Source organism: Pongo pygmaeus, chromosome 1, assembly GCF_028885625.2.
Source record: "Pongo pygmaeus isolate AG05252 chromosome 1, NHGRI_mPonPyg2-v2.0_pri, whole genome shotgun sequence".
Taxonomy (NCBI): domain Eukaryota; kingdom Metazoa; phylum Chordata; class Mammalia; order Primates; family Hominidae; genus Pongo; species Pongo pygmaeus.
This window is the reverse complement of record NC_072373.2, coordinates 189661521-189684805: the sequence shown is the minus strand read 5'-3', so window position 1 is coordinate 189684805 and position 23285 is coordinate 189661521. Positions and strand designations below refer to the sequence as shown.

General features: G+C 51.0%; 2 protein-coding genes across 34 annotated transcripts in view; both read right to left on the bottom strand.

The window, feature by feature from the left end:
- SLFNL1 (schlafen like 1) lies at window positions 1-10351 on the bottom strand. Of its 10 annotated transcripts, XM_054492682.2 has the most exons (6): window positions 7607-10351; window positions 7334-7504; window positions 4642-5286; window positions 2079-2594; window positions 1678-1821; window positions 4-659 (listed from the first exon to the last, which is right to left on the bottom strand). In XM_054492682.2, the coding sequence occupies exons 3-6, from the start codon at window positions 5074-5076 to the stop codon at window positions 537-539; spliced, it is 1218 nt and encodes a 405-aa protein (XP_054348657.1). In that variant the 5' UTR covers window positions 5077-5286; window positions 7334-7504; window positions 7607-10351; the 3' UTR covers window positions 4-536. The 10 variants fall into 10 exon arrangements, with proteins under 10 accessions (XP_054348664.1, XP_054348657.1, XP_054348631.1 ...); XM_054492689.2 differs by lacking the exons at window positions 7334-7504; window positions 7607-10351 and adding an exon at window positions 5946-6165 and having other exon boundaries at window positions 1-659; XM_054492656.2 differs by lacking the exons at window positions 7334-7504; window positions 7607-10351 and adding an exon at window positions 5488-6163 and having other exon boundaries at window positions 4642-5351.
- Window positions 10352-11664: 1313 nt separating this feature from the next.
- Window positions 11665-23285, bottom strand: part of SCMH1 (Scm polycomb group protein homolog 1) — a 242035-nt gene continuing 230414 nt past the window's right edge. For 15 of the 24 annotated variants that reach the window (XM_063665596.1, XM_054492597.1, XM_054492603.2 and 12 more), the window contains 4 exons: window positions 22696-22875; window positions 18444-18509; window positions 13047-13189; window positions 11665-12782 (listed from right to left, as the gene is read on the bottom strand). In XM_063665596.1, coding sequence (XP_063521666.1) covers window positions 12657-12782; window positions 13047-13189; window positions 18444-18509; window positions 22696-22875 — 515 coding nt within the window. In that variant the 3' untranslated portion in view covers window positions 11665-12656. Of the gene's footprint in view, window positions 12783-13046; window positions 13209-18443; window positions 18510-22695; window positions 22876-23285 lie in introns of those variants that run through there. The other 9 variants (XM_063665586.1, XM_063665564.1, XM_063665556.1 and 6 more) reach the window with 5 other exon arrangements.

The following is a 23285-nucleotide window of genomic DNA, read 5'->3' as shown; positions in this document are numbered from 1 at the left end:
AGTGTCCTAGAAAGAACCATTCTTGTCCCAGGTGCATGTAATTTATTAATGGAGCTTTGACAGTCACAAGTTCCAGCAAATCAGGGGTAGGGGCTGCAGGGTGGCCTCTTGCCCTGTAACGACAGTCACCAAATATGCCTCGCCATCTGTGAGGGGCTTTCCTGAGATGACAGATTCTTTTCTGACACTGTCTAGCCAACTGGAGTCACAGACCTCAGCCTGGGCCAAATGAGCATTTTAGGGAGAAGGACAATCCCTTATAGCTCAGCCCTAGGGGAGCTCTGGGCAGGGTTTTACACATTATTTCTAAAAGTAAGGTCATTTGGGGACAGGGCTGAGAGCAGTTTCTTGGCTACACAGATGGGTCTGTCAGGGTTGAAGCCACATGGGCGCCTGCTCATGTGCCATGTTGAAGGAGTCCCTGTCCGCCTCTCAGCGGCCCGCATGGGCTTTACTGGTCGGCCTTACACTCAAACAGGAAATCCCTGGGTCTCAGATGGAGAGCGCCATGCCATCCTGCCTGCTCCCCAGGGCCCTCACAGGACACAGCAGGTGCAGGACACAGGCCCGTGCTGCTGCAGCTGCTGCTGGAGCTGCTCCTTCTCCATCGTCAGCGCCTTCACCCTCTCTTCCAGCTTGCCCAGCTCCACCAGCCACCTCTGAGGGGACACGGGAAAAGCATGTGGCCAAGCCCGCCTGGTCTCGGGCCTGTCCGTCCTCCACCTGGGGCCGAACTGAGGGAGGAAGGCAAAGCCCGGGAGCCTGGGAGCTTTCTCAGCTAGGGGAAAAGTCAGGCCCCTCGGCCTGCTAACACCTTCAACCATGTCAGCCTGAGGGAGGCTGCCGGCTGCCAACCATGGAAGGGAGCCTCCTCCATGTTGGGCAGGCCATGTCCCTCCTCACTGTTGGTCCCTTGTCCTCCATTCTCCCTTGTTTCCCTCTTGAAAAAGCTCTTCCTTGGGACTGTGTCCTGCCCCCTCTGCTGCTTTAGGGCCTCCCCTAAAATGCAGTGTATAGTCCTTGGGGTTTTCTGGTGACATCTCAACATTTCAACCTCCCTGCTCCCTCACTCACTCAAGATTGAGTGCGTTAACTGCCCAAGTAGAGGGTGAGGGGTTTCAGGCACCCCTGAAAGGGGGATACTGCATAGAATTTTTTTTTTTTTTTTTTTGAGATGGAGTCTGGCTCTGTCACCCAGGCTGGAGTGCAGTGGTGCGATCTCGGCTCACTGCAATCTCTGCCTCCCAGATTCGATCGATTCTCCTGCCTCAGCCTCTCGAGTATTTGGAACTACAGGCGCCCGCCACCATGCCCGGCTAATTTTTGTATTTTTAGTAGAGACAAGGGTTCATCATATTGGCCAGGCTGGTCTCGAACTCCTGACCTTGTGATCTGTTCGCCTCATCCTCCTAAAGTGCTGGGATTATAGGCATGAGCCACCGTGCCCGGCCACTGCATAGATTTTTAAAAGGAGAGGGCTTGGGCCTCTTTCTTCCCACCAGCCACCTACCCGTGGAGCATGGGATGTGGTGTGATTGTATTCCAACCCCTTGGGTTAAACGGGGTGATGCAGGAGCCAGGGAACCATGGTGGCTTGCCCTGGGCTGCTCAGTGGGTGGCTGAAGGGGCCTGGGTTCAGCTCCGCCCCACCCCACCCACTGGCCTCAGCTTCCGTACCTGCCTGCACCACTCCTGGATGGCGCTGGCGGACAGTGGGCCCTGGATGCTCCCGTCGCGCCGCAGAAACACCTCCCCCTGGTCTGTCTGGTAGAGTTGCGGCTGGCTCTGGGCCTTGGGGGTGTGCACGGTCAGGCGGATCACCTTGGTAGGGGCAACAGCAGCTCTGGAGGCGCCACCCCTCACGGTCGGCAGCCCCCATCCTGCCAGGCTGCTCAGCATTGCTCGCTGATTCCACAGGGCAGGCCAGCAGGGCTGGCACAGGGGCCATCCCCAGCCTCTTCTCCTGTGGCCCCCAGTCCCGTCCCTGCCCCAGCACTGCCTGGCAGGAGTGCAGGCCATCGTCTTATTGAGTGATGACAGATGACAGGCCCAGAGGCCCTCCTGTCCTGCAGGCTCACCTTGAGGGGGACACTGGTCTCCGAGGTACTGATCACAGGGATGAAGGTGAGAGTGTAGGCATCGGGAAAGATCTGAGGCTTGAAGCCCTGCAGGATGGAGTCCACCAGCAGGCGTGCGCGGTCCTCGTCACGGTGGCTGCAGCGGATGCCCTGCACCAGGCCGCTGTCCTCTACTCCCACGAGCAGGCTGCCGCCTTCGCTGTTGAGGAAGGCGCACACGTAGCGCCGCACGTGGTGCTTGAAGGCCAGGCTGAGGTACTCGCCGCTACCCCGCTTGAACTCCATATTGCGGGTCTCGCTGCCCAGGAAGGCACCCTGGAAGAGCTGGTCCGTGCCCACGATCTGCTGGTGCACAATGGCACTGTCGGAGCACACGCCGCTGGGCCGGCCCTGGCAGCTCTGCAGCTGCCGGGCCTGGGGCCTATCAGGCAGCGTGTGTGTAGGCCAGATGGGCAGCGGGACACCAGAGCCTGGGCTGGGGCCGGGGCTCAGGCCACTGTCCTCCTCCTCCTCCTCCTAGGGTGGGAGTCAAGAATGAGTGTATGGGTCCAGCCAGAAAATGGGAGCCCTGACCTTGAGAAGGACTGCAAGAACCCCCAGTCAGGCCCCTGCTGCAGCCTGACTCTTACGGACATCCTGATGCCCCTCACCAGGCCGAGGGGCCCAGTTCTGCCCCGCCTCCTGCAGCCGAGGCAGGAAACCCTGCTGAATCGAGGGTTCCAGTCAGCGCTCCTTTCCCTGCCAAGCTGGGCCCTTCCCAGGTGAGCTGTGGGATGCCTGGTGGGGAAGAAGAGATTTCTGCTTCCCAGGGCTGGGTGCTGGGACACGTGTGGGCCCATTTTTTCTTACTTGGGTTGCAGACAGGCCCCTGAGGCCCAGAACCAGATCATTCTAGCAGGTATCTCAGCACCCTGTGACAGAGCTGCAGCACCCTGAATGGAGAGGGACTCCCAGGTACCCTACCCACTTCCTGATCTCAAACCTTTGCCCACTACTTTCTGGGCTATTGACAAGTCCGCCCTAATCCCCAGTTTCTTCTGCGTCTCCTGAATCTCCTTTCATGGTTTGGGCTGTGCTCGAGGGCTCGGTGTGAGCCTCCTCGGGGCCACTTCCTAGTCTGGGCCTCCCCAGCCAGCCCCTCCCTGACCTCCCTGCTTCCAGGCTCACCTTTTCCTGTCAACCCTCCTTTTTTTTTTTGAGACAGAGTCTCGCTCTGTCACCCAGGCTGGAGTGCAGTGGTGTGATCTCGGCTTACTGCAAGCTCCGCCTCCTGGTTCAAGCCATTCTCCTGCCTCAGCCTCCAGAGTAGCTGGGACTACAGGTGCCCGCCACCACACCTGGCTAATTTTTTTGTATTTTTAGTAGAGACGGGGTTTCACTGTGGTCTCGATCTCCTGACCTCGTGATCCGCCCGCCTCGGCCTCCCAAAGTCCTGGGATTACAAGCGTGAGCCACCGCGCCTGGCCAACCCTCCTTAGTGACGCTAACTTCAAGGCAGATTGTTACTCCTCACAATCCTTTCATGAGCGTGGGTTGGGGTGAGGAGACCGAGGCACCTCCCTACCAGTCCTGCAGCTCCCCAGAGAAGATGAATTTATCAGTCTTAGAAACGGGATAAACTTCATACAAATGTGAAATTGAGTTGAAATGTAAGCCACAGAGCCTTTTAGTTCTGCAACAGTTTAAACACCATCATTTTCACACCAAAAGAAACCAAAATGACCTGTCTCATGGAGTGACCTATCCTAACGTCCCATGTCCCACCCAATAAAGCCAGTGGTTCAGCCTTGCCTTGGATGATAGCCTTGGTGACCTGGCCCCTACCCTACCTTCTGGCCCAACTTCCTTCCTTAGCACCCCCTGCAGCCTTTAGTGGGAGCTCCAGGGACACCAAATGGTTTGCCCTTCTGCAGACATGACACTCCCTCTAAGCCCCCAGGTTCCTCTGCATATTGTGTCCCTTGCCTGGAATGTCCTTCCTTGCAAGTGCCTGTCCAACTCCCTAAGTCCCGGCCTGGATTTCACTTCCCCTGTGAATCTGTCCCCAGAGAGCAGGGCAAACCTTCCTGTGTCCTCTCACAGCTCTGAGCGCAGCCACCTTGCAGCTCTGTGGGTGGCTGTCCAGCTCTGGCCACAGATGCAGGGCTTCTTGGGGGCCTGGCTGGGCCTCTCATCCCTGCCTTACTCTTGGCACAGAGCGGGTGGGGTGTTCATGTTTGTCAATTGAACAAATGAGTTGGGCCGAGGAGAAAATCAGGGCCCCTGTGTCTTCTAGGGTCTCCCAGGCCCAGAGGCTGGAATGTAAAAGGACCTAAGGAGAGGAGGTCCCCTCGTGGCCTTTCTTCACGCGAGCATCGGGCTTGAGGCAAACTCTGTTTTTCCCAGAGAAAGCTGGCAGTACCAGCCACAAGCCATGGTCATTTGAGTAGCAGCCCCCAAGTTTGCAGATTTGTTCCTGCTTCCCCAGAGACACCCCTCCGTCCCCACTCTGCAGGCCACTCCCACTCAGAGGCTCTCCCTTGGGGTGAGGCTTTGGAGCTTGCTTGGGAAAAGTCCCACTTACCTCTCTGTGGCTGAAGGGCCCTTGGGCCTCACTCAACAGCAGCTCCTTCCCACGGGCTGCCAGCTCCTTGAGGATTAGGTGCTCCTCCAGGGCCGTCTGCAGGCGCCAGGGGAGGGAGGCCAGGGTGTCCCTGCGGACAGTCACCTGCACCAGTGCATAGGCCTTCCGCGGCCGCCTCACCACTTCAATGTGCTCCCGCGCCACCGGCATCTCCAGCCGCTCCAGGGTGTCTCGCAGCAGGCAGGCAAGCACCGGCACCGAGAACTGGGGGTTCAGATGGCCCACATAGAGAGTGTGCGCCGAGGGAGCCTCCTCGAGGTCAGAGTACTCCGTCTGGGACTGCTCTGCGGGTAGCTCCGGCAGGGACTCCTCACCCCAGGACTCCATGAAGGGCTCTGACACCTGTGTTTGCACTGATCTCTTCATGGGCATCATGGGAAGGCTCTCCCTGGGAAGGGGTTCCAGGATTCCTCACTGCTGGCTGCTTCTCCCAGGGTCTGTGTTCTCAGTGTGGCTTAAGGGCTCCCAGAGGACTCAGGGAGTGTCCCGGCTCCTGGGAGGCACACAGATTGGCAGAGACTGGGCAGGGCCAGAGAGAGGGAGGGCAGAGGGCAAGCAGGAAAGGGCCTGCCACCCACCTGAGGCCTAGGATGAGAAAGCAGAGTCAGGTGGACTGAGCAAGACACAGGGCCTGTGGGAAGACAGGGGATCTGCCCAAAGAGTGGCAGAAGGGACCAGAACTCAGGTCTCAGAGCTCCACCATTTCAGTGGCCCCAGGGGTCCTGTCTTCCCTCCCCAACCCACAGGCTAGGGGCCTCCTTGGTACCCTCAGGGTTTCCTGCCTACCAGAAGGTCACTCCTGCCTCCAGGCAACAGAGAAAACCTTTAAACAGGGCCTCCTGGAGAAGAGGCCTTAACCCAGGACTCTGAGGACTGGCTGGTGGCCCCATTGCAGCTTCTCTGCCTGCTCCCCATGTGAGGCCATCGGGGACTCTGAAACTAGGCAGCGCTGGGGCAGAGGCTTTTAGAGCAGAGGATCTCACGCTTTTTGGCACACTGATGAAAGCTATGGCCTCTCAGAAAAATGGCCTTTGCATATAAACATGTAACTTAAGGGGGCTCCTAGACCCTAAGAACTAGTCTAGACTGAGTCCTCCATTTTTGGTCCAGAGAGCAGAGGTCAACAGGGCAGAACGAGGGTTAGCGTTGGGGCCCTAGTGCCCCCCGCCCCAAGTCCAGGGAGCCTCTGTCCTGAGCTGTGCACATATGAGCACACACCGGCCCCTCTACTGCTCCCCACACACCCAGCCTGCATCTTCTCAGATGGAATTCTTGAGGCACTTGGCCTGGGGGCATTCAGGTCAAACAGGAAGAGGAGGAGAGGAGAGGCCTATGACCTTCATGTCTTGGTGGCTCCCGCGGGAGCATGGGACATGCCTGCCCTGAGCTCCCATAACCCCCGACCCCTGGCCGGTAGCTCTCAGGGCACTTGGAGGCTTGGCACAGGGACGGCCAGAACCAGGGTTATAGGAAGTGGGTGGGGCCTGCACAGCTACCTCTGTGATCTCATGAGGTTCAACAATGCCTTCTTGGCCAGCCACAGGCAGGCCGGGTGTGGGAAATCAAACAGGAAAACTCAGTTCCCTGTGGGTCCCACCACACACTGGAAGCAGACCCAGCAGCCCACCCACCATGCAGCTTGGCTGTGGGACTCCCTTCCCCTGACAGCTTCCAGAATTTGAGAGCTGAAGACACTTCCCCCTCAGCGATGTCTCTTCAGGCCCCAGTTCCCATGCAGGTCACCTGTTGCCACCTCTTTCAGCGCTGCTGCCTAAAGCCTCTACCTCCCTTTTTAGTCACCAATCCCAGGCTCTACTGAGTACTGACAGGGCCCAGCTGCTCCCAAGATGGAGCAGGAGGCACATGGTGGGCTCCAGGGCTCCCTCTGACTCCAGGCCCTTCTCTGTGCTGGAGACAGAGGCTGCTGTCCAGAAGAGCCCTGAAAAATAGGTCAGGCATAGCTATCTCTTTGGGAAGATGAGGTTGTTACCTGCTGTTTGAGAAACCAAGACATGGGTGACACACAGTCTTGATCAGCACAGGACTGACCAGTGCTCATCATTCTGCAGAAGGCTGGCAGCACTTGCCCACACTGCTTCTGGAAGCCCCAATTGGGGGCAGTAAGGATGGTGCCACAGTTAGATGCTTCAACTAAGGAAGCTGTTTGACAGCGTAGAGAAGCTGCCTTCCTTGAAAGCAGCCTTTCTGAAGATGTTACCAAATGTTTGTTTCCTAGGGGGTGAGGCAGTAGTTTGGGTAGAGCTAAAGAGGCTATGGTGTGCGGGGAAGAGAGGGGCGCAGGCCTCAACTGGTGGCAGTGCGAGGCTCTGGGGAGAGTGCGTTCGGTGCCCTCTCCTTGCCCGCCCGGGCAGCAGCCAGGTTGGGCTAGGCTCTGTGTCCACAGCTCTTAGGGTTAGAGAATGACGGCTCCAAGCTCCCCCTGCCTCAACCCCTCTCCCTCAAGCCTTTCTTGCCTCTGTCATCCATGAGGTGCCCTCACAGCAACTGAGGCTATAACTGTTTTGAGGTGGCCAACTCAAGTCGTGTTGAACTGTGCAGAAATAGCTGTCCAGGAGAGGCACCTTGACAGACCAAACACCTGAACATGACCAGAGGCGTTCTCCCTACTTACCTAGAGGCCTTGAACAAATGAGTTGGGTGGCTGTTCTGCATGAAATTTCCCAAATTGACTTGAGTGCAGCAACTTTCTCCACTCTTCCTGGCAGTCTCTTTAAGCCACTGCATCATGTATTTCTCTGGTGCCTTTAACAGCCTTCTTGTGAGCTGAATATCAGTTCTACTTCTTTTTGGAGATGGGGGTAAAAATTGTCTTTCATGGTAAGCACTAAATACATTTATGAACCATCTTTTAAATACATAAATATAAGATAACAAGGTTACTTACAGTGTCTCTGGCTCTCTAGTATTAGGTAATAGTATTAGAAAGTATAGGTGCTCTGCAGGCAGCTTGGAGTGGTGGGTTCCGAGTGGGGGGATAAGCAGCCCCGTTAACCCTCTTGCTGGATGTCTGTGACCTCACTGGCAAACCTCATCTTGAACTGGAGGAGAAAACCCTAGAATTTAAGCCTCTTTATGAATGTGAGGTGGGGCCCAAAGATGAGGGGCAGAGAGCTGAGCCGCTGCGGACGGCCTCTTTTCATGTTATCTGGACAGTGTCCACTGGGTGGCCCACATGGCCACAATCCCTGAACCCACAGCGGGGATGCCATCCCCTCTTCCCCACAGCTCCCACTTCACAATCTGTGCTGTTTGCCCAGGTAGGCCAGTCAAGGGGCAGAGGGATAGGGAAGAGGAATGAGCCCAGCCAGGTGCAGGAGAAAACAAGGATGATCAAGAAGAGCGAACTCTGGGGAGGAGAGTTACAAACACAGCTTTCCAGGTCCTGGGACCCACATCACTCCAGCCTCCCTCGGTCTCAAGCCCTCCCCTAGTGTGCTGCCTCCAGCCTGTAGATCCCCACCTGGCTTCGGACAGGGCCCAGCCCCAGTTACTGCAGAGAATCTTTGACTTGAGTGGCTCCAGCCTAGTGTCTGTGCCCTGGGTACTGTGGGCTGCCAGCCTCTGTGAGCACCTGCAGTGGCTTTGGCACTGTAGGCACAGAGCCACATTTCTGATGCTCGGCTGTGACTGCCTCTGGGCTGGAGGCTGGAAGCTGTGGCGCTGCCCTGATGGAATGTGGTGGCAAGACCATGTCCAGTGACTCAGGGTACTTAGGTAAAGAGGCTGCAAAAAGCTGTGCTGAGGGAAGAAGTGTCGGGACCCTCTTCTCAAGGTTTCCCACACTTTTTGTTTTGGTGGTAAAGAAGGAGGGGTGATTCACCTTCAGGCTCTTCCCAACGAGGGAGTGTGGCACCAGTGTGAGGGCAGGAACAGTGTCCATTTGGCCCACCATTGCTACACCTCAGGGATCGATCTTAAGGAGTCCCATAAGACCCCCACAAAGAGTGTCTGGACAATGCAGTCCACGGCCAGCAGGCAGGGTGGAGCCACGGCTGGGGAGGGCAGAGTGTTCCAGAAAAATGCCCCACTCTCCCGTGGATTCAGCCTTAGGTGGGGCCTAGATCTCTGTTACCTCCCAAAGTGTTTGGTGTTTCCCTCCTGAGCTCAGCACAAAGTCAGTGTCATCTCCTTGTCCCAGCATTGAGGGTGAGCACATGAAGCTGATGCCATGAGACCTCTGTCACCTGTGCCTTTCCACCTGGTGGGCTACTGGACTGCTGGGGTTCATGGAGTGGCCTCTCCAACACTGCAGCATGTGTGCACTGGGTTTGAGGCCAGTTCAAGTGCTTTTAATGATTCTGGGTCACTATTAGAAGGCTTTTGGCTTTTGAAACAATTTCCAAAGTTGAGGGTTTTTTTTCTTTCTTCTTAAACATTTAATTTTGACCCCAGAGGTTATGGCAACGTGAATAATCCTCTCCCTTCCTGCAGAACTTGACATTTGGTTACCTTTCTAGTTCTTTTTGTCTGGAAACCAGATAAAAGTATGTTAGCTGTTTCAGTGCAACATTACTTATGGTAAACATGATTCCTAATTGTAAATTATCTGCACTTGGAGTTTTCTGTGTGAACTATAAACACTTGTTAAAAAGCCATAAGGTTGGGCGTCCTATGTGGAATGACTCAATTGGGTATGTGGCTTATGGGGTCCCTGAAAGCTATGCCTATTGAGTTGTTCAAAAAGATATGAGCTCCTTTGGGGAATGATGCCTCTAAGCCACAGTGAACCAACCCCTTCTCCCTGATGTGTCTCATTCCCTTGTACCTGAGCTGTCACCTGGGCAACCAAGGAGAATAACTCCTGATGACCGGAGGCTCTGTGAGGACTGCCCTCCTCCCCTGAAGAGGGCTGCTTCCCGCTGCTCTGCAGCCAGGCCATTTCCTGTCTGACAGCCTTCAAAGTTAATGACATGCCCAGTGTAGCCTGCAGGGGTCTTGAGTCTGAATGGTAGCTGGATCTGAGACAAAGGCCCACGGGAGGGAGTTGCAGGCAGTAGGACATGTACCCCTTAACAGCTATGGAATTAACCTCTCTAAGCACCTGTAAGATAGGGAAACAGTAGTTATACTATAGGACTGTTGTGAGGTTTCAATGGGATAGTATACAAAAACAACTCAGCACAATGAGTTCTCACAACAATGCTCAGTAGGAGGTTACATACTCTTGGCGAAGAGGGTAAGGTGGGGTGGGTGCCCAGCTTTGCAGCATGTCTGGCCTGCCTACATATGCCAGTGTCACCTTTAGTCTCTGTGTCTTGAGGGTCACATCTAGAAGTTTGTTCTTAAGGTTCAGCAAGGTGCTCATTGGGAATACCCTGAATGAACAGCACAGTCTACAAGATCCCAGTGTTGGCCGGGTGCGGTGGCTCAGGCCTGTAATCCCAGCACTTTGTGAGGCCAAGGCAGGCGGATCACTTGAGGTCAGGAGTTCGAGACTAGCCTGGCCAACATGGTGAAACTCTACTAAAACTACAAAAATTAGCCAGGAATGGTGGTGTGTGCCTGTAGTCGCAGCTACTTGGGAGGCTGAGGCATGAGAATCACTTGAACTCGGGAGGCGGAGGTTGCAGGGAGCCGAGATCATGCCACTGCACTCCAGCCTGGGCGACAGAGACGCTGTCAAAAAAAAAAAAAAAAAAAAAAAAAAAAATCCCAGTGTCAAGGAGTTGGTAGAAAATGAGGGCCTTGTCAACTTGTTTGGCAGCCTTGACCCTGACTATTTCACAGTGACCATGGTTAGAACCTTATAGTGGCCAAGTAGAAAATATATTGTAAGTAAGTTATGATATTGGAACTTGTCACTGGTGAAAGCTGGAAGGGCCTTCACAAGTCTCCTCATGCAAATACCCCATAGCCAGATGGGCCCAAAGAAAGGAAATGACCCACCCAAAGCTTCCTGGCACATAGGTGGGCTGGCTAGAACCTCAGCCTTGCAGTCAAATGCCTACTTTGGCACTTCCTGCCTGTGTGACCTGAGCTTAAGTTTCCTTATCCATAAAATGGGTTTGTTGTGAATAGTTAAGTGAGATAGTTCTAATTCATGTAAGCAGCTCGTGTGGCACACAGTGATATAAAAGTGTTGGTGGTTGTTATTATCAGGTTATACTGCACTGACCTGCTGCTCCCCTATGCCTTCTCTTCCTCCTGCAAACCCTATACTCCAATTATAAACACAACGTGTGGCCCTGGAGTTGTGTGGCTGGCCCCTGGTCAGCACAAGGGGTACAGTGCAGGCCTGACCTGGCTGGGCTGGCCTGCATCTTTCCCCACCCTATATGGGTGAGGATATGCCCAGCCACTGAGGCTCCTAGGAGTTGCTGACCTAAGATTGCTCCCTCCTGCTCTGGCTTTGCATAGCTGCTGTGCTTACTACTGTCTAGCTGCACCAGAGCAAAGCCCTTTGAGGGTGGAGACTGGATTCACATACTCACATTCCAAGGGGCCTATGTGATGCTGGGGCTCTGGTGGGCATTCGGAAGACCACCTGTTCTTTAGGGACTGCTGGAATTAGAAGGACGCTTAGGAATCATTTTTTCCAAGCTCTCCATTTTTTTTTATTTGAGACAGGGTCTCAAATTGTCACCTAGGCTGGAGTACAGTGGTGCGAACACGGCTCACTGCAGCCTCAATCTCCTAGGCTCAAGCCATCCCCTCACCTCGGCTCCCCAAGCAGCTGGGACTACAGGTGTGCGCCACCACAGCAGGCTAATTTTTGTATTTTTTTTGTAGAGCTGGGGTTTCACCATGTTGCCCAGGCTGGTCTCAAACTCCTGAGCTCAAGAGATCCTCCCACCTTGGCCTCCCAAAGTGCTGGGATTACAGGCATGAGCCAGCGTGCTCGGCCTCGTTTTATGTATGAGAAAACTAAGACCAAGAGAAGGGGAATGACTGGTCCAATGAATGCATAGTGATTTGGCTGTTAACTGATTAAAAAGACACTGGTATCTATATTGGTTTTTATTTATAAACAGATTGACATAAAATAAGTCCAGATGGCAGCGTGAGTAGCTGTGCTGCTGACTTGCTTACAAGGAAGCATATGGACAGGAGAGTGGGTGGAACCGACTCCAGCCTGGAAAACCCGCCCTTCCATCCCCCTTGGCGCCTTCTTGGCCTTCCGGCCTGATCTTCTTCGACAGCAGTTCTGGCCAGGGCAAGGAGCTGTGGTGGGGGCAGTATGAGCCAGGGACTCCCTTCCCACAGATGAGGCCTAGGGCTGCAAAACGGCCCCGTGAAGAGAGGAGAAGGTGACAGGGATCCTTCTCCTCCCCATATGGAGTGATGTGGTCAAGGCTTTATGGGTCTCTCCACCTCAAAGAGAAAGTGCCCTAGGGTAGTATCCTCTGAAGAGGGGCCACGCCTATCTGGAGAGGGCCTCTCTGGGACCAAGGCAGGGCAGTCTCCCTCCTCCTGAAACCCAGTGTCTAGTGTGGGAGGAGTATTAACTACAGGGTTTGCCCAAGTGTCAGAAACAATAAATTAACAATAAGATCTTTTTGTAAAAAAGGCAGAGGTTTGCACCACGAGTTTGGATTCAGGGGAATCTGGTGAGAAGGTAGGAGCTGTGGGGCGATGGGGTGCCACAGCAAGACCAGGACAGAGTTGACCTTTTCCTCCATCACTTGGAAGGCATTCAGCCTAAACTCCTGGTGAGAGGCCAGCCAGGCTTGAGAAATAAATAGAGGGACCTTAGATCCCCGGCAGAGCTGCGGGAAGAGCAGCACCAGCCCTGGACCCCCACTCTCCCTCCTCAGTCCTTCATGGAAGGACTTATCATGGCAGCTGTGGCTAGGAGTGGTGGCTCCACACAGCCTCTTGGAGTCCTGAGGTGGCCCGGAACCCCACTGAGGTGCCTGGGGTGGGCTGATGCCCCTTATTCCTAGAAGAATGCCCCCACCTGCTGCCACTTGGTTGTCTAGGCTGCCTCTCCTGGTTCAGAACTTGCCCTGCTTCAGCCGGTCAATGTGGTAGGAGAGCTTGAGCGCAGGCCCCAGCTTCAGGCCCATGTACTTCATCATCATGTCACTGCGCAGCAGCAGCAGGGCCTTGCCATCGATCTCCTGGGGGGTGGGGAGGTGGGCAGAAGTGGAAGGGAGGCACCATCAGAGTCCTGGTTGGTCTGACCACCCCAGGTTCTGATTATAGGCCATCCTGGGAAGTGCCCGCCACATGGAGTCCAGTTAACCTGCTGTGATGCTGAAGCCTACCTGTTCTCCTCAACCTTTGTCTCTAAGCATCCCTCCTCCCCAAACATCTCCTATTGTCCCCACCAGGTGAGGCTCTCCACACATGTTCCTACTGAGAGGTCAGGCAGTGGCACCTACGTGTTTGCGAAACAGGTCAGCATGGGGTCCAAGCTGAGGATCAGCTTCCCGGACAAACTGCATCACGTCCTCGACCGTCCATGAGGAGGGGTCCCGGCCACTCAGTCGAGAGGCATCCCGGCTCTCCAGGTATCGGTCCGACCCTGCAGGACAGGAGGGCACCTACCATAAAGGGCGGGGACTGGTTTGTAAATCCCCACCACTCTCCTTGGCACATCTCAGTGGTCTTCCAGGTGATGCTCACAGTAGTGCTAGACCATGAGCTGAGGAACTGGAGATAGCTGGGGGAGGGAAGCATTTCCTCACAAAGGGAAAGCCAAATCTTTGTTTTTTAAGGGTAGATCTGATTTTTGGAAATGGCCAGTAGAAATTTTGCATTGAGGCTATGATTCAGCCCAAACCTGAGACAGTGGTACCAACATGGTAAGGGGACTATTTGGGTGCCTGGGGGGCCTGGTGAGTGGGGCTGTTTTTGCCTTGGCTCTGGGGGACCATTTCTAGAGAGACTCGTAGCCTGGTAAGATTAGAGACAAATCCTTGGCACGTGGGCAAAAAATACCCTGGATTCTTTTCCAAGGCCTGGAGAATAGGTGACCTCATTACAGCCTGATACACTAAGGCAGAAGCTGGTTTTTTTGTTTCTTTGAGATGGAGTCTCGCTCTGTCACCCAGGGGCTGGAGTGCAGTGGCGCCATCTCAGCTCACTGCAACTTCTACCTCCCAGGTTCAAGCAATTGTCCTGCCTCAGCCTCCTGAGTAGTTGGGATTACAGGCATGCAGTAATTTTTATATTATTAGTAGAGATGGGGTTTCACCATGTTGGCCCGGCTGGTCTTGAATTCCTGACCTCAAGTGATCTGCCTGCCTCGGCCTCTCAAAGTGCTGGGATTACAGGTGTGAACCACCGTGCCCGGCCACAGAAGTTTTTGCTTTGGCTGCCAGGAATCTCAATGTTAATTTAGTGTTTTGCTTGGAGCTTTCATCTCAATTTTGACTCAGATAAAAAGCCTCCTGTTTCCCCTGTGGGATTTGGGATCTCTGTATTTTGACTATCATCTGTCAGAGATCTTTTACAGGTTTTATTCTCTCTGCTTGGAATCTGTCCCCGTCTCTCCCTTCAATTTTTAATTTTCTTTGGGCAAACTCCAACTTAGCTAAGCAGGTCTCGGCTTCAAGGATCAGTTCCTTTATGAAACTTTTCTGGTCTAATACTGAAATAAATGGTCTCACAAAGGATTTAGTATATTCTTGGTTACAGATCATTCTGTACCCATTTTCCCCCATCACACCACGCTAGTAATCTCTATTCTCCATGAAGCAGTAAAGGAACCTTTAAAAAGCAATAATTAGGCTGGGCATCATGGCTCATGCCTATAATCCCAGCACTTTGGGATACTGACACGGGAGGACTGCTTGAGCCCAGGAGTTCAAGACCAGCTTGGGCAACAAAGCAAGAACCCCATCTCTATAAAAAATTTTTTAAAATTAGCTGGTATGGTGGCACATGCTTGTAGTCCTAGCTACTCAGAAGCCTGAGGCAGGAGATCATTTGATCCCAGGAGTTCCAGGCTGCAGTGAGCTGTGATCGCGCCATTGCAGTCCAGCATGGGTGACAGAGCGAGACCCTGTCTCAAAAAAAAACAAAAACAAAAAACAAAAGAGCAGTAATTGAACCATGTCAACCCCTTCTAAAAACTCAATGCAGTGGCCTCCCTTTGCATATGAAATGAAATCTGAACTCCTTCCTGTGCTTGCCAGCATCTATGAGGTACTCCATCAGCTGAGCCTTCCTACCTTCGGCCTCATTTCACTCTGCAACCCCTGCCCGCAACTTACCCCTTACTTGCCGTGCTTCAAACACACTAGCCTTCTTTCTGCTTCTTGAACAAGTCAAGCATTTATCCTCTGACATGCAATTTCCTGTGTCTGGAATGTTCTTTTCCCAAATCTTTTCATGCCTGACTCCTTCTCAACATTTGGTTCTTACCTCAAATATTGATTCCACAGAGAGGCCTTCCCTGATCTCATAGTAAAAATACTCAATTCCCCACACAGTTCTTTACAATCCAATTACCCTAGTTTCCCCCCACCCCCGCACAGTACATATCGTTACCTAAAATAATTTCATGGACTCATTTATTTTATGTTTCTTATCTGTCTCCTCCCTATACAATATAAGCTCTCTCTTGTTCCTTGCTATGTTGCTGACACATAAAAGAGTGCCTGGTCTGCCACAGTAGATGTTCGAACACATCTGTTAGATAAATAATGATCACAGATAATAGTTACTTGTATATTTTTCTTTCTCTCCAACCAGACTATGTCTCTATTGAGGCAGGGTCCTTCCCTTGCTCACGTCTGTATCTACAGCATCCAGAGATGCCTTGTTGCAAACTACCAAGTGGCAGAGCTAACACACACCTGTACACTGAGTGCAGTGGTTCACGCTGTAATCCCAGCACTTTGGGCGGCCAAGGCAGGAGGATCGCTTGAGGCCAGGAGTTTGAGACCAGCCTGGGCAACATTTCGAGACCCTGTCTCTACAAAACAAGTAAAAAAATCAGCTGGGTGTGGTGGTATGCACCAATAGTCCCAGCTATTCAGGAAGCTGAGGTGTGAGGATGGCTTTAGTCCAGGAATTCAAGGTTAACAGTGAGCTATGATCATACCACTGCACTCCAGCCTGGGTAACAGAGTAAGACCCTGTCTCAAAAACAAACAATAAACAAACAACCACCCCGCCCCCAACCACCACACACACACACCTGTTAAAGTAGAAGGGCCTAATATTTAACTCTCTCCTGCAAAGGCTAAGAATCTCCTCCCATTTGCCTTCATTCTGGGTCCCGGGCCTAAAAAGTCAAAGTACACTTTGTCTGGCCTGGCCTAGCCCAGCTCCTTTTGGAGCAGAGATTCTAGCATATTGTCTTTTCAAGCTTATAGTTCGGCACTGGGGAGAGGTATGCTAGAGCCAGCAGGGGCTGCTTAGAGTCACAGAAATCCCAGTGGCTTTTTGGAGGTGTTAATAGATGGAAAGTTGGAGGGGGCTCTGTGAGCCAGTCACTTCTCCCTGTCTTAAAAGTCTACTGTGATGCTGAGAGAGAAACCAAGTGCAGAGAGGCTTTGGAGAACAGAGAGAAGATATGGGGAGAGAGTGTATATGCAAGAATGTGTCTTTCTTGGACCATCTTAGATAATTCCTCTAATCAGAGGCTAGATACCATATATACATACATACATGATATTATACACACATATATATGATAGTATATATAAATACACACATGCTACTGACTGAATATGTATCCCCTCAACATTCCCATGTTGAAATCTTACCCCTCCCCACCCACATGATAATATATATTATGAGGTGGGACCTCTGGGCAGAGCCCTCATGAATGAGATTAGTACTCTCATCAAACATGGTGCAGAGAGCTCCCTTGCCCCTTTGGCTGTGCAAGGTTACAGTGAGAGAAGATGGCTGTCTATGAACCAGGAAGTGGGTCCTCATCAGACACCAAATCTGCTGCTGCCTTGATCTTGGACTTCCCAGTCTCCAGGACTGTGAGAAATAAATTATTGTTTATAAGCCACCCAGTTCATGGTACTTTGTTAGAGCAGCCCAAATGGACTAAGACGACCCACATATTTAATACTATTATATATTTATATGCTTGTCTGTCAGCCTACTCCCATTAGAATATAAACTCCATGAGGGCAGGTGGTAGGAAATTGCTAATTTATATGGTGATTAGGAGAGACGTCTCCGAAATGATGAAATTTGAGCAAAGACCTTGAGGCAGAAGAGCAAATAGCACATGTAGGATTTAGCAGGAAGGCCAGTGTGTCAGAACAAAGCGAATGAGGGAGAAAGTGGTGTGAAATAACACTGAGAGGCATGGATGTGTGTGTTGAGGAAGAGGAGGGAAGTGGTAGTGAAGATAACAGAGGACCCTGTACACCATGGAAAACCACTTGCTTTTCTGAGTGAAATAGGTAGGTTTTGAGCACAGGAGTTACATGAACCAACTTGCAATAAGAAGGATCACTCTCATTGTCTATGTTGGTAACAGACTTCAGGGGGACATGGAGAGACCAGTTAAGAAGAAGGCTACTGGCCAGGCGTGGAGGATCATGCCTGTAATCGCAGCACTTTGGGAGGCCGAGGTGGGCAAATCACGAGGTCAGGAGTTCGAGGCCAGCCTGGCCAACATGGTGAAACCCCGTCTCTACTAAAAATACAAAAAATTAGCAGGGCATAGTGGCAGGCACCTGTAATCCCAGCTACTCGGGAGGCTGAGGCAGGAGAATTGCTTGAACCCAAGAGGCGGAAGTTGCAGTGAGCCGAGATTGCGCCACTGCATTCCAGCCTGGGCAACAGAGTGAGACTCTGTCTCAAAAAAAAAAAAAAAAAAAGACGGAGGCTATTAGGCCAGGCACAGTGGCTCATGCCTATAATCCCAGCACTCTGGGAGGCTGAGGCAGGCAGACTGCTTGAGCCCAGGAATTTGAGACCAGCCTGGGCAACATGGTGAAACTCTGTCTCTGCAAAAAATTAGCTGGGTGTGGTGGTGCATGCCTACAGTCCCAACTACTTGGAAGGCAGCTTGAGAGGAAGATCGCTTGAGCCCAGGAGGTTGAGGTTGCAGTGAGCCATGATTGAGCCACTGTACTCCAGCCTGGGTGACACAGTGAGAGACACTATTAAAAAAAAAAAAAAAAAAAAAAAAAAAGGAGGCCATTATGATAAGCCAGGCGAGTGACCACTGTGGCATGAACTACCAGGGTGGCAGTGGTAAAAAGGTGACCTGATATATGAACAATATTCTATAAAGAACCCCCACCATTGTCAACTCATTTGACCTTTAAAATAGCCCTTGAAGGAGGCGTCATCACCATCTTTAGTTCAGAGGGGAGGGGTGAAAAGAGAGAGGAAGTGACTTGCCCTGTCTTTTCCTATTCCCTCTGCAGACAGCCTATGGCAAAGCTCTCCCCATCGCCCCTCAATGTGTATGGCTGGCACTTACTCTTCAAGGAGGGCTTGTTGTCTCAGTCTGAGCATGACTAAGGCAGGTGAGGCACATCCACAAGAGGCCAACTAACAAGCTCATGCCTAATCATCCTGGTTAATGCAGTAAGAGAGGAAACAGACTCAACATCCAAATTCTTTAAGACAAATAATTCTAGGGCCAGCCGAATGAAGACCATCAGGCTGTAAAGAGATTTATACAATGACCTGGCAGACAGACTCATGGTGGGTTTCCAAGGAAGAGTGGAGATGCCTAGGGAACAACAGTACCACCTGAGGCCAGTGCCAGGAGGGCAGCCTATCACAAAGTACTCTTCTCAGAAACAGGGCCTTGGGGAAGATAAAAATAACAGTAACTCCCCTCATACCTGGGGAACGATTTAGTTTCCAAAATGATTCCATATCCCTTCTTTCATTTGATCCTTTTAACACTCCTGTGGAAAGACCAGGTTGGTGTCACCATCTCCAGTTTGCACATGAGGAACATTCTGCATATGAGGAAGACCTGAGAGGTGAGATGACTGACTCAAGTCTCAAGGCAAGGGAGCCGAGGCTAGAATCAGCGCTCAGCTCTGCCTCTACTTGAGAGAGCCCTTTAGATTCCATTTTGCTGCCCTGCTCGGGTTGGAGTGGGGGGAGGGGCACCGCAGACTTCTTCCCATGATTCAGCCTTCCTGAAAGCTCTCTCTCCGCTGAGGTGACTTTTTTTCTTTTCTTTTCTTTTCTTTTTTTTTTTTTTGAGACGGAGTCTCGCTCTGTCCCCCAGGCTGGAGTGCAGTGGCGCGATCTCGGCTCACTGCAAGCTTGGCCTCCCGGGTTCACACCATTCTCCTGCCTCAGCCTCCCGAGTAGCTGGGACTACAGGCGCCTGCTACCACGTCCGGCTAATTTTTTGTATTTTCAATAGAGACAGGATTTCACCATGTTGGCCAGGATAGTCTCGATCTCTTGACTATCCTGGAGTCAAGGAGGGTGATCCACCCTCCTCGGCCTCCCAAAGTGCTGGGATTACAGGCATAAGCCACCGTGCCTGGCCGAGGTGACTTTTTTTCATTGCAGGCTCTGCTAATGGAGTCTTCCTATACTTTCACACCTCACTCATGCGTCCCTGGGCTGGAGGAGGCTGGAATCAGGGTGTGGAAGTGACATTCTCCTGGCTCCCCACTGCTGCTTCTAGACCATCCTCCTATGAAAGCTCACGTTCTTCAGAGGCCAAACATGTACCCAACCATCAGCTCTTCCTTCTCACTGTTACTCATAGATATTTGGGTTTCTACCCCTTGGTAAATGAAGATTTTTTGTTACTTAGCTCACTACCCACTGTTCCACCCCAACTCCTGCTCTAATCCTTGGAGGCAATCCAGCTACCATGCCTCCAGTGACTCTCACCTCCATTCTACTCCAAATACCTACTGCCAACACCACTGTCTGGTTCTTGCAATCCCTTGGAATAAATCCACTTCCGAATTTTAAGCATCCCATTCTCTGACCCCAACCTTCCATCTTTTCAGCTCTCTTGGGACGTATGTCCACTATAACCATTATATCACAAAGTTCTTTGGCATGTCAAACTTTCCATTTTCCCTATCCTAATTTAGCCTTGCATCCTTCCTACCCTGACTGCCTTCCCAGATGTAGTGGTTGATGACTTAAACTGCTCTTCCTGATTCCTGATTTCTTTACATACTCTCCCCCTTCCTCCCAGCTCTTGCTCTACTAGCTCAGCAAAAAAGCCCTTAATTCTCAAGCTGTCTTTTCTCATCCCATACCTACTAGGTTGCTAAGAATCACAGAAGAAAACCATAGCTTTTGCAAACTGGCCAACTAGTCTACAAGCATAGTTGGGCCCTGAGGTTTCCTGCAAATCATCCCCTTTTCTTTGGTCCATTTTTCCCCATCTTCTTTAAGACTAGTCCAGTCTATCAGTGCTCCTAACTCCTTCCCTGACCAGGCCTTTCTCTATTCACTGATGGACACACTCAATCTTCCCTCCTCTCTCAGAGAAAGTGTGCCTCCTTTTGGCTTAAGACTGATGCTTCTGCCTGTGCCCTTGATCCCACCACTCCTGAAGCCTAACTTTCTCCTCTTTCCTGTATTCTTAATTGCTACTTTTTGGAAGGTGCAAGCTGTCTACTGACATACGTGCTTGAAGGGCTCCCATTCCGAAAGATCTTCTTTGACTTAGAGTCCTACTCATCACCAGCCTTTTTTTTCTCATCACAGTCCCCAGCGCAATCTGCCTTCACCCCTCCACCACAGCACCAAGGCTGCTTTCGCTAAGATCCACCAATTACCCACTAATGGTGGAATCCAATAGATGTTTCTCAGTCCCTTTTTTGCCAGAACTTTGTTATGCTGTGCTCTCCTTCAAATACTCTCTGTAGTCCTGGCCACCGCAATATCAAATTCTTCTCAGTTTGAATTTTCTAAATTTTCCCTCACTTTGAATATTCCTTTTTCTCCTTGGTGGGCTCGCCTTCCCATTCTCACCTCCTAAGCTTTCTTGGTTCCCAGGACTTCATCTTTGGTTAACTGTTATTTTCATTCACTACATACTTCTGAGAAGTGAGTATCATTCACCCTAAAATTTCTTTTTTTTTTTTTTATTTCTTATCTAATTTTAAATTTTATATATATATTTTTTCTTTTGCTTCTTTTTTTTAAAAATTTATTATTATTATACTTTAGGTTTTAGGGTACATGTGCGCAATGTGCAGGTTAGTTACATATGTATACATGTGCCATGCTGGTGCGCTGCACCCACTAACTCGTCATCTAGCATTAGGTATATCTCCCAATGCTATCCCTCCCCCCTCCCCCCACCCCACAACAGTCCCCAGAGTGTGATGTTCCCCTTCCTGTGTCCATGTGTTCTCATTGTTCAATTCCCACTTATGAGTGAGAATTTGCGGTGTTTGGTTTTTTGTTCTTGCGATAGTTTACTGAGAATGATGATTTCCAATTTCATCCATGTCCCTACAAAGGACATGAACTCATCATTTTTTATGGCTGCATAGTATTCCATGGTATATATGTGCCACATTTTCTTAATCCAGTCTATCATTGTTGGACATTTGGGTTGGTTCCAAGTCTTTGCTATTGTGAATAGTGCCGCAATAAACATACGTGTGCATGTGTCTTTACAGCAGCATGATTTATAGTCCTTTGGGTATACACCTAGTAATGGGATGGCTGGGTCAAATGGAATTTCTAGTTCTAGATCCCTGAGGAATTGCCACACTGACTTCCACAAGGGTTGAACTAGTTTACAGTCCCACCAACAGTGTAAAAGTGTTCCTATTTCTCCACATCCTCTCCAGCACCTGTTGTTTCCTGACTTTTTAATGATTGCCATTCTAACTGGTGTGAGATGGTATCTCATTGCGGTTTTGATTTGCATTTCTCTGATGGCCAGTGATCATTCACCCTAAAATTTCAACTGCTGTTTATACACTGGTGACTCCTAAATATTTAACTTCAGCCCAGCACTCTTCCCTGAGGATTGGATCTGCATATCCACTGCCTGTTAGATGTCATCTATATGACCATGGGCTCCCCCACCTTCCTTCTCTTCTATGGTGGGTTCCCTCTCTCAGTGGATGGCACCACCATCTATCTGGCCACCACATCTAGAAACCTGGGAGACAGTCCTCACTCCCTTCTTCCTCACATCTGATTAAATCCTCAAATCTGATTAAATTTACCTTGTGAACAGTTTTCAGATCCACTCTCTCTTCTCCAAACCTTCTGTCTCTGCCCTAACCCAGGCCTTTGTCACTTCAGATCTGGCCCACTCGAGTAACCTCCTAATTTGTTTAGGTTTCTCTAGTTTTGTCCCTCCTCAAATCCATGCTCAACACAGTAGTCAATAATCTATTCAAAACAAAAACCTGTCTTGCCTCTAATTAAACGCCCATTTAAGGTCTTCTATGATATATGCCTTGACCTTTCCAGGCTTTTCTCTTTGAGTCTCAGTATTACATTTTATGGTTGAGCAATTCCAAATTGCATGCAGTTCCTGGTATAATCAGTGCTATTTCTTATTCTTTTGCCCTTATTCATGTTGCCCCTCTTCCTGGAAAGCTCTCCCTCCTCTACCAGCCCAGATATGGCCATTTATACAGTCTCAGGCAAGGCATCACTCCCTTAAGAAAGTGTCCCTTGAACACCAAGCTTGGGTTAGGTATTCCTTCTTGTAATTTTCATATTACCGAAAGCGTATGTCTGTCACTGCACTCAAGACATTGTTTAATAATTATCTGTTTAAGTGTCTCTCTCCCCATAACACCTTGAAGATAAAAAGTGACTGATTTTTGCTTCCCCATGCCAAACACTGATGGAGTTCAAATAAATAGTTAATGGATGAATGAGTGAATGAATCCTTCCCTGTCCCTTTTGGGTCTAGGTCTTTGGCTCTTAGTTTCTGTTATGCTCAAGCCAATCCTGGAGCTCCAATTACCTCCAAGGTGCAAGGCCAGGCACAAGAGTAAGTCCAGTCCCTAGTCCCACCACCAGGCAGAGGGCAACAGAGCTAGGTCCTCTCTGGCCTCCCAGAGCTCAGGAAGGAAGTGAAGGAAAGAGTGAGGGAGGGAAGGAGGGCCAAGACTCTGGTAAGCTTACCCTTGGAGCATAGCCTGCGCACAGCTGAGGCAGTGCTTGGTGGGAGGCCACAGGATGAAAGCAAGGGCCGGTGCCTTTGGGAGGTGCTGACAAGGTTGGTGGGATTTGAGGCAGAGTCCATTGAGTCTGAGTGTGGTTCCAAGGAGCGGGCCAGACTATTCCCCAGGACAAAGGTTTCACCTGAAAAACAGTAAAACCAGAGTTAGAGCTTAGAATGACTGCCAGAGTGCTGGCTCCCAGGTACCTGTTTGAGTGGAGCAAGCAGCAACAAAAGAAAAAGCCCTGGGCAGGGACTCAGGAGGCCTGTGTACCAGTCATGGTTGTGGCTGTCATGAGGTGACCTTAGTCAAGCTCAGTGCCACTCTCTGGACTTTGGTCTCTTTAGAAATTCCTTCTCTTAGACTAGATGGTCTTTGAGGCTTTTTCTGGTCTAGATGCCCTATGCTTTTTCTTGATAAGGAACATCTTAAGGACCCCCTTTGAGGGTCCATAATACCTAAGCCATATCTCACCTCCTCCTGCAGATGAGGGTTCTGATTCCTATTTTCCAGGAAAAATGACTAGCAGGGTCCCATTTTGAGACACAAATG

What these genes read in the sequence shown, in the direction of transcription:
- SLFNL1 (XM_054492682.2), bottom strand. Translation starts at nt 5,076, where the DNA reads ATGATGCCCATGAAGAGATCAGTGCAAACACAGGTGTCAGAGCCCTTC. An exon ending in GGCCCTTCAGCCACAGAGAG is followed by an intron (nt 2,595 to 4,641) that starts GTAAGTGGGACT and finishes CTCCCACCCTAG; the next exon opens with GAGGAGGAGGAGGAGGACAG. An exon ending in TCCAGGAGTGGTGCAGGCAG is followed by an intron (nt 660 to 1,677) that starts GTACGGAAGCTG and finishes GTGTCCCCTCAG; the next exon opens with AGGTGGCTGGTGGAGCTGGG.